The 17,625-nt window shown below is 57.0% G+C and overlaps 1 protein-coding gene across 4 annotated transcripts in view; it reads left to right on the top strand.

The window, feature by feature from the left end:
* ANKFY1 (ankyrin repeat and FYVE domain containing 1) overlaps positions 1–15,848 on the top strand; it is a 63,386-nt gene extending 47,538 nt beyond the window's left edge. For all 4 annotated transcript variants that reach the window (XM_034646985.1, XM_034646986.1, XM_034646987.1 and 1 more), the window contains 10 exons: positions 527–645; positions 1,259–1,415; positions 2,102–2,302; positions 3,752–3,928; positions 8,136–8,283; positions 8,692–8,782; positions 9,078–9,202; positions 10,585–10,731; positions 11,688–11,778; positions 12,201–15,848. In XM_034646985.1, the coding sequence (XP_034502876.1) occupies positions 527–645; positions 1,259–1,415; positions 2,102–2,302; positions 3,752–3,928; positions 8,136–8,283; positions 8,692–8,782; positions 9,078–9,202; positions 10,585–10,731; positions 11,688–11,778; positions 12,201–12,333 (1,389 nt within the window). In that variant the 3' untranslated portion in view covers positions 12,334–15,848. The remainder of the gene's footprint in view (positions 1–526; positions 646–1,258; positions 1,416–2,101; positions 2,303–3,751; positions 3,929–8,135; positions 8,284–8,691; positions 8,783–9,077; positions 9,203–10,584; positions 10,732–11,687; positions 11,779–12,200) is intronic.
* Positions 15,849–17,625: the final 1,777 nt, after the last annotated feature.

The following is a 17,625-nucleotide window of genomic DNA, read 5'->3' as shown; positions in this document are numbered from 1 at the left end:
CTACCAAGACGCCAGAGAGCTGAGGTGCCTCCTCGGGAGTCCTTAGATGTGGGCTGCCCTCGCTGTTGCCATAGTGATACACCCCCAGATCTCTGGTTTGTCTCCCTTACTCAGCTCACAGGCCCCAGGAAGTCCTCATTCAGCTCTCTGGAATGCCTGAAATGTGACAGTACTGCATTTTGCAGCTGGGGCGGGGGGTCTCACCCAGTTTGTATTGAGGTTACCTGTGAGTTTCAGGTGTGTGTTCCTGAGGTCAAGGGAGTGTGTGTGTTTTCTGTCCCTCCTGGGACATGGCCCCCGAGGGCGATGATAAACTTGTCTTTCTGTCTTTCTTGTATTTCCCAAACCCATCCCACAGGACCTGGCACAAAGCACTTTTTAATCAGAGTTTGTACAGATTAAAATAATTAGGAGTTAATTATCGCCTGAAAAAAATGAATCGAATGGTGTACGTAGAGCTCAGAGATGGTAATAAACTGTTTGACGTTGCTGGGCAGTGTTTGTGAGTAACCTGTGTTTTCTGCAGGTCAGACACGGCTGTGATGCCACGTGCTGGGGCCCGGGGCCCGGTGGGTGTCTGCAGACACTCTTGCACAGGGCCATTGATGAAAACAACGAGTCTACCGCCTGCTTCCTTATTCGCAGGTCTGAGAACCCCAAGTGTCTTCTTCGTGTCTTCTTATTCGGCTGTAGTCTTGGTGTGCCTTGGCTGGTCTGACATCCCTGTTCTGTGAAGTCAGCCAGTTAAGGCACTCAACCCACTTCTGAGGAGAAGGGCTTGGGTGCCCATATCACAGAGTCTAGAAGCTGAGCCAGCTTCCTGCTCTGGGGGCCATAGAGGCTCCCATAGTCCAATCAGACCAGTTCACACAGTGTGGCCAGGAGGCTGGGGTAGAGGAAACCAGATGGCGCCTGTGGGACCCCCCACTCTCCAAAGGTGCATGAGCCCAGCGGGGCCCATGCACGCTCGGTGTGCTGTGTCCGCGGGAGGAACCTTGGGAGCAGTGGGTCTCAGATTATAAATGCATATAGATCCCTTGGGAACTTTGAAGAGTTCTGAGGCCCAGGCTGCCCCCAAGACCCCAAGAGGAATCGCTGGGAGTGGGACCCAGATATCAGTACTTGTGACTAAGATAGCAGTCCCTGGTGGCCACGGCTTTTTCTTTGGATGAGGCTGCTGCTGTGCGTTTATCAGCATGCCTTGGCCGGGTTGGAACCTGGCTCTTGAAGCCTACCTTTCCTTTCCCTGTGCTTTTAGCGGCTGCGACGTGAACAGTCCCAGGCAGCCTGGTCCTAATGGAGAAGGGGAGGAGGAGGCCAGAGATGGGCAGACCCCCTTGCATTTGGCAGCCTCCTGGGGGCTGGAAGAAACAGTACAGTGTCTTCTGGAGTTTGGTGCCAGTGTAAACACACAGGTATGCAGAGTTTCTCTTTCCAGGAAGATGGATGCTGACTTCAGAATTGGGGAAATCTCTTAACGGCCAGGGGCCTTGCAGACTCGGTCCTGGGCCTCAGGTTGGCTGTGAGTGGGGCGAAGGGACAGGTGGATGGAGTGACTTCCTCTGGGTCACACGGCCTGCCCAGTAAACGTAAGGCTTTCTGGTGAAGACTCTCCCACTTTGTGCCTCTGTCCTTTCTACAGCGTGAGCAACGTTTTTTCAGTCAGCTTCTCTCTGCCTTTTCCCTCCGTTGCTTATATGTTTCCATTGGGAGGGTTTGTCTGAGTCTCAAGCTCAGCACCGTGTTTGGGAGAACGTTCCAGTAGCTCCGTGGAGTGGCCCTGAGTGGCGTTCCTCGGTGCTCTTCCGCGTCCTGGCCTGTGAGGACGGATGTAGGCCACCCGCAGCTGGGTGGGGAGGGGTCTAACTCACAGGCTAGGTTGACCGTGCATCTTCAGACCCAGCGTGTTTGTGTCCCTGGTAACTGGAGCGTGGGGTGATGGCAGCGGCTTCTGGTCTTCTCTGGGCTTGGCCTCCTTAAAAGCTGATTTCAAACATAGGGTGGTCGTATTGGTTCTCAGAACCAAATTTGATTTGATCCCCTTCCTGTTTTTCCCGAGTTTCTCTTCATCTGGACACTGAAACTGTGCCTTGCCCTGCAGGATGCAGAAGGAAGGGCGCCTGTCCACGTGGCCATCAGCAACCAGCACAGTGTCATCATTCAGCTGCTGATCTCCCACCCTGATATCCACCTGAGCGTCCGCGACAGACAGGGGCTGACCCCTTTCGCCTGCGCCATGACTTACAAGAACAACCGGGCCGCCGAGGCCATCCTCAAGCGAGAGTCCGGGGCTGCCGAGCAGGTGAGGGACCCACACCCGACGTTCGGCACAGTGCCCGAGCTCGGGGGGACCCGTGACGTGGAGACTAAGGAGACGTCCTCAGCCAAACAGGTCTTTGTCCAGAAAGACATCTGTGTGGAAATTACTGTCCCCTTTCTGGAAGTCTGGCCGTTCTGATGAACCGTCTGTGCCGGGTGAGACTGGCATACACGCGGCGGCACCGCACGCACAGGGGGCCGGGGGTGGCCAGGCCCTGTGAGAGGATTTCCGTGGCGTGCACAGATGGGGTCATCGTGTGCTTTTGCTTGGTCCGGTTGCCTTGGTAATGAAGGTCTTCAGAGGTTTGAATGGACCAGGAGGAGCTTTTGGTGTGGTGTGGGGGCAGCTCTAAGGGGAGGAGGTTTCTGAGGAGTGGTCATCGCCCAGCGTAGGCCGGCTCGTCCTTCCCTTGGTTCTTCAGCGGCTGCTCTGTGTGGCTGGGGAGGTGCTGCCCTGCGGCACGGATGGGGCCGGAAGCGCCGGCCGCAGCGCGTGCGAGGTGGGACTGTCTCCATCCGGCCCGTAGAGCACCGCCAGGATTCCTGAGTAGCCACTGCTGACAGTGACATGGAGACTTGAACAAAATGAAATCTTGACACTGGGGAAGACCAGCGCCTGGGCGCTCAGGCTGCCGTAGGCCACCTCTTCAGCGTTGGCGGGCGCGTGACCGAGTTGTGTGGGTGCTGGCCTCACCCTTGCTCGGGTGGTGTCGCGTGCTCGTGAACGGGTAGCCCCTTGCGTTTCCTCACATACAAGTGAAACGGGCCCAGTGGGTCAAAGTGCTTTGTAGAAACACTGCCTGGGGCAGCAGCACACGCTGCGCTCGTGTGTGCGTGTGTGCGTGTGTGTGCGTGTGCGCGCGCCACGAGGGTGGCATGTTGCTGTCCCCACTTCTCACTGAGCACTCGGCTGACACGACGGCTCTCGTAGCTGCGGTTTCCCTGTGGTCTGGCTCGAGTGAGCTCTTGTGCGCGGGGTGTGAGCAGAGCGGCGTCTGCGGCGTGCTGGTACCCTGTAGCTCGGCTCGAGAGCAAACCCATGAAGCTGCCCAGGGTCAGGCCGGCGTTGCAGCTGTGGCGTGAGGGTGCCAGCTGCTTGTCCGAGCCAGAGCAGGGGACCCTACGGCCAGTCTCTGCCTTTGCCTTTTTTCCCGAGCGCCCCCTTCCTTTTCCCGTACTGCAGGTTGTCTCTTTCTCAGCTTTCCACATCAGCGCCTGCTGCCGGCAGGTGCCAGGGCCACGCACATGTGGGCAGGTGCACACGTGCAGAGAGGGTCTGTTGGGTGTGGGGAGAGGCACGTGAGGTGTTGGTTCTTGGGGGGAGCCTCCTGGAACTGAGGGGTTGGCGACACGTTCACCTCTGGCCGGTGCTCAGGATGCGCTCTTGCAAGGGGGACCCCCCTCATGTTTGGGCTCCCACTTGTTGCCTTAGGTGGATAACAAGGGCCGGAATTTTCTTCACGTGGCAGTTCAGAACTCTGACATCGAGAGTGTCCTGTTCCTGATCAGTGTCCAGGCTAATGTGAATTCCAGAGTCCAGGATGCCTCCAAGCTGACCCCTTTGCACCTCGCTGTCCAAGCAGGCTCAGAGATCATCGTCCGCAACTTGGTAAGTGTCGCTGAAACATCGCATGTGACGTGTGGACCCCAGGTCATGCCGCGTGTGGAAGCTCTCATCACAGGTATTTTGCCAGGTTTTCTGAAAGGCCGGTGTGAATTTGGGGAGCTAAGCCAGTGCCCTTGTGAAAGCAGGTGTATCTGTAGGCAGGGTGTCCTGAGAGCCCAGCAGGCAGTGTGTGCAGGCGGGTGCGGGGGCTGGGCAGGCGGCCTCGAGGGGAGGCAGGCCCATGTCTGTGCCCGCGCCAGGCATTCAGCAGGTGCCCTCGGGGCCGCTCGCACACCTGCACTTGTGCTCCTTCTTTTTTAACTAGTCTTTTTTTAAATTGAGGTATAGTCAACATCTAACATTATATGAGTTTCCGGTGTACGTCACAGTGGTTCAGTATCTGTGTGTCGTGCAGAGCGACGACCGCAGTCAGTCTGCTCAACATCCGTCACAGTTACAAAATGATTTCTTGGGATGAGGACTTTTAAGATTTACTTTTAGCAGCTTTCAGATATGCAGTATGGTATTAACTATGGTTCCCAGGACTTGCGTAATTTATTTTATTTATTTATTTGTTTTTCTTTTTACGATATTGTTTTTTTATTTGAGAGAGAGAGCACAAGCAGGGGAAGCAGCAGGCAGAGGGAGAAGCAGATGCCCCGCTGCGCAGGGAGCCCGATATGGGACTCGATCCCAGGACCCTGGGATCATAACCTGAGCCGAAGGCAGATGTGTCACTGGCTGAGCCCCCCAGGCACCCAGGACTTAAATATTTTACTGAAAGTTTGTACCTTTTGATCCCCTTCACCCATTTCAACACCCCCACCCCGCCTCTGGAAACCACCAGCCTGTTCTCTGTATCTACGAGTTTGTTTTTTTGTTTGTTTTTTAGATTCTACGTATAAGTGGGATCATATGGTATTTGTGTTTCTCTGTCTGACTGATCTCATTGTCTGTGATGGCCGAGTGATACCATGTTGTGTGTTTACAGCACGTTTTCATCCGTCCATCCATCGATGGACACCTGGGCTGTTTCCATGTCTTGGCTTTACGTGTAAATAATGCTGCAGTGAACAGGGGGCACAGACAGCTTTTTAGAACAGTGCTGTTCCAGCAACAGGACGTGCACACGCTCTGGAGCCCCCCAAGGGCTGCAGTCTGTAGCCTGGGGGTGGGTGGGCTGCCGGACCAGCCCGCGGTGGACAGGCCGCCTGTGCATCTGCAAGGGCCCTAGCAGTGCAGTGTGCGACAAGGCGCACGTGTCAGCAGAGGGTGGGGTCCCAGACGTGGGAGGCGGCCCCCTCTCCTTTCTGTGGAGCACTCCCCAGGAGGCCAGACGCGGGTCCAGCTTACCCGAGTTAAGGGGGTGGCTGTGCTGGTAGGTTGGGTGTGTGATAGTAAAGGCATCGTAAAGCTTTTGCACAGTGTGTGTAATAAATTTATTCCTTCATCTATTTTTTAAAAAATAGTGTTTTTCCTTTGCATAAATACCCAGTAGTGCAGTTGCTGGATCATAGGGTAGTTCTGAGAAACCTCCATACTCTTCCATGGTGGCTGCACCAGCTCGCGTTCCCACCACAGTGCACGAGGGTCCCCTTTCTCCGCATCCTCGCCAACACCTGCTGTCTCCTGGGTTGTTGAGTTCAGCCATTCTGACAGGTGTAAGGTGGTATCTCATTGTGGTTTTATTTGCATTTCCCTGATGATCAGTGAGGTTGAGCGTCTTTTCATGTGTCTGTTGGCCACCTGGATGTCTTCTTTGGAGAAACGTCTGTCAGGTCCTTCTGCCTGTTTTTAAAATTGTTTATTTATTTGCTATTGAATTGTAATGAGTTCTGTATATATGTTGGACATTAGCCCCTTTCCATATATATGATTTGCAGATATTTTCATCCATTTAGTAGGTCATGCGATTTCAGTTTGTTGATGATTTCCTTTGCTGTGCAGAAGCTTTTTAGTTTCTGGCCCAACGTGTTTAATTTTGCTTTTGGAGTCAGATCGAAAAATCACCACAAAGACTGATGTCAAGCTTACCACCTCTTAATTCTGAAAACCTCCCAGAGAGATGTAGGAAAATTTTTACATTTTACAAAGGAGACAATGTAAGCTCAGAAAGAACTTCTCCCCCAAGATGATGACGTAGTCAGTAGTGTGGCTGGGATTTTAGCCATTTCTGTTCGACTGCAAAGTCTGCTTTTCCTAGTACGACATAATGCCACCTGGCCCAGGGAACAGTCCGAGCAAGGATGTGGAACTAGAAAGTGCATGTGGGTGTTTTAACTGGAAAGGTTTGGTTGAAATGTGGGGAGGGTGTAGGAGATGTGGTTGGAGAGGCAGGCAGGGGCCAGCTTGTGGGGCGTGACACGGCAGACCAAGAACTGTGAGCAGCCTTTATCCTTTCGGCGTGGAGAAGCCAAGCGTTTGGGCTGAGAGCGCATCCAGAGCGAAGGGCTTCACGTCTCCTGGCCGCCCCGAACCTCCCATCAGCCCCAGTACATCCTGCGTAACTAGCCAGTGGGGCACTTGACCGGCGTCTGGTGCCCACCTCCTCCTCCTTTCTCTACGTTAAGTAAGCTCTGAGCCCAGTGTGGGGCTTGAGCTCGCAGCCCCGAAGCTGAGTCACGCGCCGTACCGACTGAGCCAACCAGGCGCCCCATCCCGTTTTTGTTTTTGAAAAAATACTTATTCGAAAACCTTCATGACTTGTTACGTATCAGAGCTGAGAGAGCATTGACCTCTGTGGTGGGCCGTGAGGGCAGTTTCCGTCAGGTGGGTTGATGAATGATTGGCGGGGGGTCTGGTGGCACCAGGCCCAGCCTGGGTGTGAGGACCAGCCACGGAGGCAGAGGTGGACCTCCGAGTAGCAGGCAGTCAGGCCACGTGTCCATCCGTCTGAGGGCCTCAGCAGGTTAGAGGGTCACGGCCCCTTCAAGGTCGAGCCACTGCCTCCCTGACCGCAGAGGTGGCGATCGAACCGTGCAGCTTTATGTCGGAGCCTGTTCACATCGAAAGAGTGCCTTTGCCCAAAGCTGTCCCTCTCTGCCCAGTTAAGCGACCTAGAGGTTAGCTGTGAGCCCAGCACGCGCAGCTCTCGTGACCCCCGGCGCCCCTCTGCACATCCTCCTGGACCTGTGTGTGCTCTCGCTGGGTGCCCAGAGTCTGGGGAGGCTGGGACTTGGAAGTCGGGGTCTGCACCGGAGCCGCTAACCCGGGCCTTGGTCTCCCAGAGGCAGAGTGTCCGCACACACGGAGAGGCCAGGGTGCCTCAGGCCGCGGGGGAGGCATCGTGGGCGCTGGCTGCAGACTGGAAGCCTGTCAGAAAAGGAATGAGTGCACAGGATATTGTCGAAAGATCCTTCCTGCTTTTGGTTCTGTAATTCTTTGTGGTAATTTCTTTCTTTTAAAAAATAATATAGGAGGGGCACCCGGCTGGCTCCGTCAGTGGTGTGTGTGACTCTTGATCTCAAGGTTGTGAGTTCAAGCCCCATGTTTGGTGTGGAGATTACTTAAAAATAAAATCGTAATAACAACAAAAAATAATATCAACATAATACATGCTTACTGGGGAGAATGTAAAGCACGGAAGGATATTGACGTAGCTCGTGTCCTCCTTGCACCCCGACTCCTCAGGGTTTGTATACGTGCTTTCGCACACCTTCAGAGGGCCTGTGCACGCGTTCCTCTCCCTCCCTCCCTCCCGCCCTCTCTGTCGCTCTGGCTCTCTGCAGACGGGGTCATACTGTCATACTGTCTTCTCACTGGCCTTTTTCTGACACCATATCATAGACACCCTATCACGTTAAACTGCAAATCTTTATCATCTTAATGGCTGCCTATTATATTGTTTGGACATTTTGTAATTTTTGTAACTGAATCTTCTTGCGATCTGGTTTGCTCCTGTAAGCTGTGGACATCCTCACGCGGGACGGTGAAGGTCGCCGTCGTCCTGGGTGGTTTGTATCCCGAAGTCTTAGAAGTCGGGTTTCTGTGTCCTAAGGAATGGCTCCTTCGCGTGCCGATAATTGCCGCGTTCAGCTTGGGACGGGTTTTGCTGGCTTATGCCTCCGCGGGAGTGTGTGCGAGGCCGCTGTACCCCCAGTGTTGCCGGCCGGGAGGATGCGCGGAGGTCAGGGGACAGGCAGGCTTGGCCCCGGGAGCGGGGTGTTCGCCGCCGTGCCAGGGAGGCCGCTCACGTGATCAGCTCCGGCAGCTTCTTGCAGGGGCCAAAGTGAATGAGCTGACAAAGCACCGCCAGACCGCCCTCCATCTCGCCGCCCAGCAGGACCTGCCCACCATCTGCTCCGTCCTCCTGGAGAATGCGGTGGACTTCGCTGCTCTGGATGAGAATGGGAATAATGGTAGTCGCCAGTGCGCCCCTGTGCCCCGTGCCAAGTGCCCTCGGCGGTGCCCCCAGTCTCCCCCACCCCCCGGCCCCGGGAGGGTGGTTTTCACAGCAGCGAGCTGTGGCAGGGAGGGCTCTGGGCTGGGCGTCTGCCCTCCCGCGGACCATCCCTGGGCACCTTCTCGTCTGCATGGTAACCCCAGAGCCCTAGAGTGGTTTCCTGTAAAACCATGAAGTTTAAGCTCTGGGTGATTGTGGAAGCAGAAAGCACAGTCGTACAGGCTGCATGCACGACTCTGTCCTGGGGGTGGGAAGACCGGAAGGGATGGCGGCTGTGCCGCATCCCGTTCCGAGGGAGGTTGGGAACGGCCAGATTTCCTGCGTGGGCTCCTGGGCTTGCCCAGTAAGAGGGTTTACTCTCCAGCGCTTCATCTTGCCGTCATGCACGGTCGACTCAACAACATCCGGGTTCTCCTGACCGAGTGCACCGTGGACGCCGAAGCCTTTAACCTACGGTGAGTGTGTGCGGTCCGGAGCAGAGGCCTGGGCTCCGTGTCACCTGGTGGTCACCGTGCCTCGCAGGGGCCCCGGTCCACGCTGAAGAACTAACTGGCCGCGAGGGCCACCAGGGCACTGGACCAATTTGGGTGCTTTGGAATGTTTCTTTTTGAAAAATACTTTGTAGAAAAGCGTCTGCAACCTCCTCGGTGTCCTTGAATTTATCCGGCATCACCGAGTTCAGAAAGTTATGTCTTTCGTGCGTGGTGACTGTGGCTGGTCTACACCCAGCTTTCCCCACTTGCTTCCCAGAGGCCAGTCGCCACTGCACATCCTGGGACAGTACGGCCGAGAGAACGCAGCAGCCATCTTTGAGCTGTTCCTGGAGTGCATGCCTGAGTACCCTCTGGATAAAGCAGACGCGGAAGGAAACACGGGTGCGTTAGCGTGCGCGTATGTCCTGTCTCACGGCGCCTGCTTCCCGGGAGGACAAGAGCCTGGGCACACATGCCATTCTCAAAGGGCTCTCCGCCTGGCGCACTGGGGCGGAGCTCTCGGAGCATCTGTCGCCAGTGCCCGCCGTGACGCTCCACGGCGTCTGATCTGGGACACACGCACGTCGGAAGTGTCTCTAGAGCTCCCAAGCCATATTCCTGTCCACACAGGCCTGCCCTCCTCTATCCCATCTACACCTGCACACGCCTTAGGAGGGAACGGGCTGCCATGTTGACCTGCTTTGAAACCATGGCCAGTTACATACAGAGAGGGGCTGGCATCTTACAGAGGCCTCTCCCGTGGTGCTACCCCGGCCGCCCACAGTGCCGGCGTTAGTTCGTGTAGCTGTCACCGTGTTTCTGGTGGACTCTTGCGGAATGCCCACGACCACCCTGTCAGCACTGCATGTGCCATGTCCCCGTTTTTCAAGTAGGGAAACGGGTGAAGCTCAGATCTTTCTTCTCAGCCCGGGGCTCCCAGAGTCCTGCGCTGCTGCCATGTTCCCATTCACTCTCCCTCCGGCCAAACAGAGCGTGCCCTGGCCTTTGGCAGCAATGTCGTCTCCAGGGAGCGTCCTGAACCTTAGAGGGGACCGAGTATTCTGCCATCAGCTCTTGGCCTTGACACGTGAATGTGTCGTGATGACCCTGAGCTGGGGCGGGGGCAGACGCAGGGGAAGCCACGCGCACTGCTGTCCAGGTGCCGGGAAACAGGCAGGCAGGCGCTTCGTTGGGCTTCCAGGTTCCTGGTTCCCACTGCCTCGCTCTGTCCTGTTCTAGGTGGTGACACTGGGTAAATTCTGTAACCTCTCTGTGCCTTTTTCCTATTTTGAAATTGTACCCTGTCTGACTGTACCGTTTAGAGCGTGAAGCGAAAGGATCTAAATGCAGGGTGTCAGGGAGGGAAGTGAGGGGCCAGCAAGAGGCCTGGCTGGAGCCTGGCAGCCCACGGGGCCGGCGCTGGCACACATGAGGCCTCCGTGTGGTGGAAGGACTGCCCGGGGCATGAGCCCGTGCTGAGTTTTCTCTCCGTGTGTACAGCACGTCACAGCTCTTCAGATGTATTTATGTCCTGTAACGAGAGCTTTGTCCTCCGGTGCTCGTGCCCGAGGAAGGCGGCTGGGACAGCGGCCTGCCTTCGGGGTTTCCTTCCGTGTGTGCTCCCCGCTCCTGCTCTTGGAGCAGCTCTGCGCCCCGTGCTCGTGGCCCTCGACGGGACGACGCTGCACCCCCGGGAGCTCTCCCCACGGTGTCCATGGGGACGTGGCCCTGCCCTCGGCCAGGCCCGGGTGGGAAGGAGCCCTGCCTATGGTTTTGTTTTCCAGTGCTGCTCTTGGCCTACATGAAAGGGAATGCCAACTTGTGCCGTGCCGTCGTCCGCGCTGGAGCTCGCCTTGGTGTCAACAACAACCAGGGAGTCAACATTTTCAACTACCAGGTCGCCACCAAGCAGCTGCTGTTCAGACTGCTAGGTGAGTGGGTACTTCCTGCCCCCCCCCAGTGCAGACACGGTCACGGCATGGGTCGTTCACATGTCCTGGTGGCCTCTGACCCCCAGAACGTACCCACGGTGTTCTGGGCCCCGAATAGGACTTTTCTGTGAGGGCCGTGGTGGGAGAGGGACTGTGAGCGGTGTCTTCCACGGTGCCTTGGGGCCTCCGTCCTTCCCCCGCCCCCTGTCCAGCGCCCCCCGCCAATCCCACCAGCGATCCACGAACTCACAAATGCGTCTGTGCGTGAGGGCAGGTGACCCTGGCATGGCCCCCGGCAGCTTCTCCGCACGTCCGTCATCTTCCACCGAGCCAGGCCCTCTGCGTCCTTGGGGGCAGCCTTCTGCTCCTGCCCCCTGACCCTCCTCTGGTCCCTCTGTGGCGAGGAAGCAGCGCTCCGGGTGGTCTCGTGTGTCCTGGGTCACCCCGTCCCTGCCCTGCAGGGCTTACTGGCCCAGGTTCTGCACAGAGGCTTACGCTCACAGGCTCCTGGGGCTGTGACGTTGGTGTGGGCGACTTGCCCTGCCTGCCCGAGTGGTGTGCAGCAGAGCTGGTGCCCATGCTGCAGACCTGGCCACTCATCACCTTTGCTCCTCGCTCTCAGCCCACCCCTGTGCAGCCACCAGCTGTCGCAGACCTGCCCCCTCCCTGCTGTCCCCTTGCCGTGTGGCCCCTGCTGGTCCTCCTGGCTGGCGTTCTCTCTCCCACTGTGCCTCCCGGTCTGGCCGCCCCTGACCCCCCTGTGTCCCCCAGACGCCGTGCTAGTCTCAGCACCATGAGCACAGCCCCTCCTGCCCCAGCCCGCCTGGCAAGTGGGGTTCCAGAGCCTCCCCAGGACACTTTCCTGACAACTCAGAGCGCGTCACTCTTGCGCCCATGTGTCACTGCATGGCACAGTCACTGTGACGGGGATGGGGCCTCTCTGCCTATCCTTGCAGATATGCTGTCCAAGGAGCCTCCGTGGTGCGACGGGTCCACCTGTTACGAGTGTGCTGCCAAGTTTGGAGTCACGACTCGCAAACATCATTGGTAAGGCCCCAAGGTTGCCCGCCAGAGGGGCGAGGGCACTCCTGCCCTTCACTGCTTCTGCCTTTCTCCGCGAGAAGCCGTGACCCTGCCAGGGCCCTGCGCAGAACCTGGGCAGGAGGGTGATGCAGCGGCCGACAGCGTGCACCTGGAGTGGTGTGGGGAGGGGGGCCTTGCCAAGGCGCTGGCTGCTCCCGAGAGCTGAGGAGCTGGGCCCATCAGAACGAGCGCGTTCTCTGGCTGTGGCCCAGGGGCTCTTTGTCTTCAGAGAGCCTTCCCCAGCAGCACTGTAATGTCCTACGGGCTGGAATTGTGTTCTCACGGACTCGACAGGACACGTGTTGGTGGCGCATGGCAGGCACACCATAGCGGCGCCGCCGTGGCTGCTGGAGGCCCCCCTCACCCCCCTTGCTTTGCTTCCACAGCCGCCACTGCGGACGCCTCCTTTGCCATAAATGCTCGACCAAGGAGATTCCTATTATAAAGTTTGATCTGAACAAGCCTGTGCGAGTTTGCAACATTTGCTTTGATGTACTGACTCTGGGGGGGGTCTCTTAGGGAGCCCCCAGGCCGCACCCTGGTCGCCTCCCCGGCAGCTGCTCTGCTCACCAGCCTGACCCACCCAGAGCAGGGGCTGGCCGTCCCGTCTTCCCGTGGAACAGACTGAACGATTAAGGACCCCGGTGCAATTGACCCCATTTCAAAGATTCCATTGGGTTGTCCGTGTGTCTGACTGTGATCGAGGTCACTGGACGACTCGGTGGACCAGGGCGTGTCGCCTAAGCAGCCCCTGTGACAGGAGATGGACCCCATTCTGCTTGCACCGTACAAGGACGCTCGGAAAACCGTTCCCTTCCCCGTAGCTTAGTGTCGTGTCGAGCACCCCTGCGGTCTTCATGTGCGGGCGGGCGGGCTGGCGGAGCCCCCGGGGGGCCTGGCATCTGGCCGCTCCGGGAGCGCCGCCTTCGCTCCGGGTGAGTGGGCGTGCACACTGTTTTCGTAAACATTACAGGATCCTCTTGCCCAAGGTCTTTTTTTTTTTTTAACCCAAGCTGATATTTTTAGTGAGCTGCCCCTTTAAAAAAGGTGAAATCTTTCGAAACAGGGTTCAAAGATGAGAGCTGAAAAATCGTGGCCTTAACAACCGAAAGCTTTACCAGTACTCACGCTCCTGGGTCCAGGGGTGCGGCGTCCCGCTCTCTCGTCTGGCGGTGTCCTGTGTGCAGAGGCCGCGGTCACTCCGCCCCGGGGCCTGCTGGCCGAGATGCACTTTTCTCGTGCTGCACTTTTTATATAGCTGCATTATGAGTGATTCCAATTTAAAAATCCACGTCCAGAGATAGCGTCACGCACCCATGCGTCAGTGGTTCCGACGATCAGCTCTGATGGGACCTCAGCGCACCTGGAGCTGCAGAGCGTCCCTGGGAGCAACAGGGTCACCCAGGCCCGGCGGTGTCGCCTCAGGCCAGCAGGTGCGGGAACCCCCAGTTCCCAGCGGCTTTTCCCCGCCCAGCGGGTGCAAGCCGGTTTGGAAAGCACCCAGAGCTCCCTGGGCCCTGGTCGCTGCTGCGAACGGTAGGCCTGCAGCGCTAAACGCCTCCTTTTAAAGGTTTGGCCAGTTTTTAAACAATGCACATTGGAAGGGAGACTTCTGCCACTGTTTTAAAGAAAGAAACTCTGAGACGAACGTGGTTGTTCACGAATGTTCTCAGAGATCAACAGTCTCGATCGTCATGCTGGTTTTCAGACATTTAACCACCACTACGTTGTTTCTGCATTAACGAAGTTTGGGTTTACGTGTAATGGGACTACAGATTGTTTTGCAACAGCCTGTTTTTTTTGGTTTGTTTTTGGATAGTGGTATGTCATCTCTGTCGCTGTAGATTTATACATTCTGTTGCTTAAATGTGTGTGTAAAATGAGCTGATAAACCAGAGTGCTACTTTTTAATATTTCTGTGACTTATGAGATACATAAGCTTTCTGTGTTAATATGAGCTTGTGCACAATGTATAAAAGAAAAAATTAATTAGAAGAGTTCCCCTGTCCCCTAAAGTCTGTGACACATTTCCTATAGAATTTTTACAGAGGGACAACTAGTCTTGGCAGACGCTTGCCCCCCGGGAGGCCTGTGCTCAGCTTCCGTTTGCTGGTGCCTGGACGGGGCCACGAGGAAGTAGGGCTTCGTGAGGTGGTGACTCGGCTCTGGAGTTGGAAAGGAAGACGATGGGCTTCAGATGTGAATCAAGGCAGCTGGTACTTTTATACTCTTTTCACGTTCGTGGTGGAGAGCGGAGCTTGGGAAGTCCATCAGGGATGAGACCGATTGTCCTGCCCCTGCCCCGCCATTACCAATTGTAGTAACAGTCTTGCCTCTAATTGCACTTAAAATCTTAAAGTCCTGTTGAAAATACGTCGAGTCCAGCTTCTGTTTCTTCAGAGTCCACAGATGGCTGTGGTACCGAGCAGCCACGGAGCGGGGGAGCATTCTGTGAGCTCTGCGCTGGCTTCAGGGTGCGTCCTTGTACACGTAGACAGGACACCTTCCCGCAGCCTCGGGGGTTCCGCGGGACCACGCGGGTGCTCGCCGGGCCGCACGCAGCACATTCCGTGGCGGCTGCCCGTGGGGCTCCCCCGTCACTGCCCTCGCTGGCACGTGACACGCTATCGAACTGCAGGGCTGTTCTCCGGACAGTTTAATCCATAGCTTAAATACTAGTAGCAAAATCTCACTTTCATTCATTCAGAAAGTTGCCAGTTGTGAATGAGTACAGCAGGAAGAATAAACTTTCTGAAACACAGCGTGTGCGTCCGTGGACGTTGTTACGCGGAGTTAGCGCATCACCAGGCCTGCGGGACTGCCCCCGCCAGCGGTCTCCTCCACGCGCTGCGTGTGCGCCCAGGGGCTCCCCTAACTTGCTTCGATCCTCTAATTTGGGAGTTTCCCGCCCAACTTAAGTGCCTACACTTAGGACTCTTCAGTTCTCAGTGATTTGTAGTGGTGTCTGGCCAAACGATGTATCAGAGCGTGTGTTGCGTTTGGAGTTTGCTGCCTGCGTGCTGTCTGCCCCAGTTCGCAGTTTGGTCGAGGCTGGACCAGACCGCTCCGTTCGCCTGCCGTACTCTCTCCAGCAGTGGGGTCCCCGTGACTGCTAGCCCTCGACCTCAGCCCCAGGTCACTTCCGGCCGTCCCTGCGTGGAGCCCGGCGTGCCGGCCGGTTCGCCACCGCTCTGCACACGCGCCCCTACCTGTTGCGCTGGACGATACTGCGCTGCTCTTGTCCTAGCTGTGAAGTGGAGGGAAAGCCTCGGGAGGGGCTGTGTGACGCTTAGACCTGAAAGGCACACCGAGCCCCCAGGTGACAGGTGTCACTGTGCGGGTGTGACGCTGTCACGACAGGGGCACCGAAGGAGCTCCTGACAAGTCTTCTCCCAGGACTGGGACTGCTGCCCTCAGGATGAGCCCTGGGAGAAGTGGGCACGGGCCCCCTCATCAGAGGCGCCCCTGGCCGCGGAGAGGAGGGGCGTGGAAGCCACATTGTCATTGTAATTTAATAAAGTGATTCTTGAAGAGCCGATTGCTCGATGAGATAGAAACTAAACACTTAATAAATTCTCCGGAGTTGTCGATGCCTTAAAGACTTCTCTGTAAGATCACTGCCTGTGCGCTTCCTTCTGTGGCATAGATCACATGCTCACCTGTCGCACACAACGGACAACGTGGCTTTTCCCTAGTGAGGGAGTCTTGAGTTGGCAGGCCGCTCGACTTGGTGACTCGTCCTTTCGTGGCAGGTGCGTGGCTGTTACCATGACACGTGTGTGACACCGGGATCGGGGGGAAGGATGGTAGCGGGGCGGGAACTGGAGGCGCGCCTTTGGGTGGGTCACGGGGGCTTCCAAGCCGTCCAGGGTGGCGCTCAGTGCGGGAAGATGGCACTGTGCATAGGACCAGGATGCTCTGACCGGCCTTGTTTCGTTGGAGTTCATGTAATGGAATGTATTTTTCAAATATTGATATTTGCATTTTCTGTAACAATTCCTTACAATAAAATAAGGTAAAATTGTGCATTTAAAGTGGAAACTTATTAATAAGACATTTGTAGTTACTTTTTAATGCAAAAGTACCAATAAGCATTAAAAGCAGATTTTTAACTCCTGACATGTGAACACATTTGTTAAATAGCTCTCCTTCTAGGAATGTTTGAACTTCCAGCACTTTCCGGAAGCACGTTGGTAATAGCAGTCAGAAAGTCGTAAAGTAGCTATTTCATGCGTAGCTGACCAGCCGCCGGGACGTGCTGTGCTCTGGGCCGGGACGGCAGGTCTCCCGACTCCCGGAGGCCCTGGCCCCGGCGAGGGTTCTGCTGGCTGTGGTCTAGAGGGAGGGCCGGCACCGTGGGTTCCAGAGACACTGCGGCAGGTTTGGGGGCTGGCAGATCAAAGTCGAGGGGCGCCTGAGGCCCCTGAACAGATGGTACAAATCGAGCGGCTCCCCTGGGCCTGACACAGTCCCGTTCTTTCCGTCTTCCAGCTCGCTCCCCCTGGTTCACACCAGCTGTGGAGACAGCTCATTGTCTGCTGGCTTTTCTCATGGTTAATGGGTACTACGAGGTGCTTCCGCAGGACAACCCCACTAACAGCTGCCCTCGAGAGGAGCCCTAGTCCTAAGATGTGAGTACAAACACGCCCCGGCCTGCAGACCCACACGGCTGCGGCCAGGGAGGAGCGCTGGCTTTTCGCTCTGCTGTTACTGACTGCTGACGGTACGGGGGCGAGTTCCATAAGTTCTGGGCCCTAGTGTCTGCATCCCTTAAGTGCACCGGCGACCACAGCCCTACCTGGCTTACGGTTTCCTCGAGGGAGGGAATCAGAAGTGGGTACCATGCCCCTCCTCTCATGCAAGGACAGAGGCCCATCCAGTGGGGGCCGATGAGAGCAACAGCTGCGGTTTCCCTGCAGGAGTCTGAGGGCTCTGGTGGTGGGAGAGCTCTTGGGTGGGTGGGGGGAGTTTGCTTTGTTCTCCGAGGGGCACCACGGACTTCTGAACAGACAGGCCCCAACCCGTGCAGATCCCAGCTGTCCCAGAGCTAAACGAGCTGGGGATGGGACGGTGGTCTGGAGCGGCTCCCTCTGACCCCAGGCGCTCCACTCTTGGGGTGGGGGACAGCTGCCCAGCCTGCTCAATGCAGCCCTGCACCTGGGGGCGGCAGGAGAGCAGACGTGGGGGAGCCGCTCAGCTGTGCTGTGCCCCTTCTCCGGACCCTCTCAAGGCAGCAGAGGGTAAACAGATGAAGCCCCCCCACCCAGCATCGCTCCCCCCTCCGGCAATTCCAGGGGGGCCTGCCTCCCTCCACCAGAGCTCTGCCCTGGGGCCACCTCTGTGGAAGGAGGAAGGAGACCGAGTGCTCGATTCGTGCACCGCCCCAGCACGAGGAGCTCTTCACCATGAGGGACGTGGTGACCACAAAGAGGAAGTGAGTTCTCACTGAGCAGGAAGTGAGCAGCCTGGAGTCAGGCAGAGAGTAGAGTGGGTGCCCAGGGGCCTCCGCGGCCACGCTCGCCTGGGACGACTGGGTGCCTTGTTCCGCTCATTTCCATTTTCGGTCCGCTTTGGGAGGGTCTGAACAGCTCTGGACCTGGCCCCCACGCTGTCCCTCATTCCCACCCCGAGGATGGCCTCTAGGGCTCCACTGTGACGTCCTCGAGGTGAGCCTCGCCTGCCCCCTCCCCTCCCCACGGCACACAGGTGCCTGGCAGATGGTTGACCACGGAGGGATGTCACAGGCGAGGAGCCCAAGAGCTGTGTGGAGCTCGGGACAAGGTCCTAACATGGGCCCGCCTGTGTCCGCTC

Source organism: Ailuropoda melanoleuca, chromosome 17 (genome assembly GCF_002007445.2).
Source record: "Ailuropoda melanoleuca isolate Jingjing chromosome 17, ASM200744v2, whole genome shotgun sequence".
Lineage (NCBI taxonomy): Eukaryota > Metazoa > Chordata > Mammalia > Carnivora > Ursidae > Ailuropoda > Ailuropoda melanoleuca.
The sequence above is the reverse complement of the archived record's forward strand: the minus strand, read 5'-3'. Positions and strand labels throughout refer to the sequence as shown.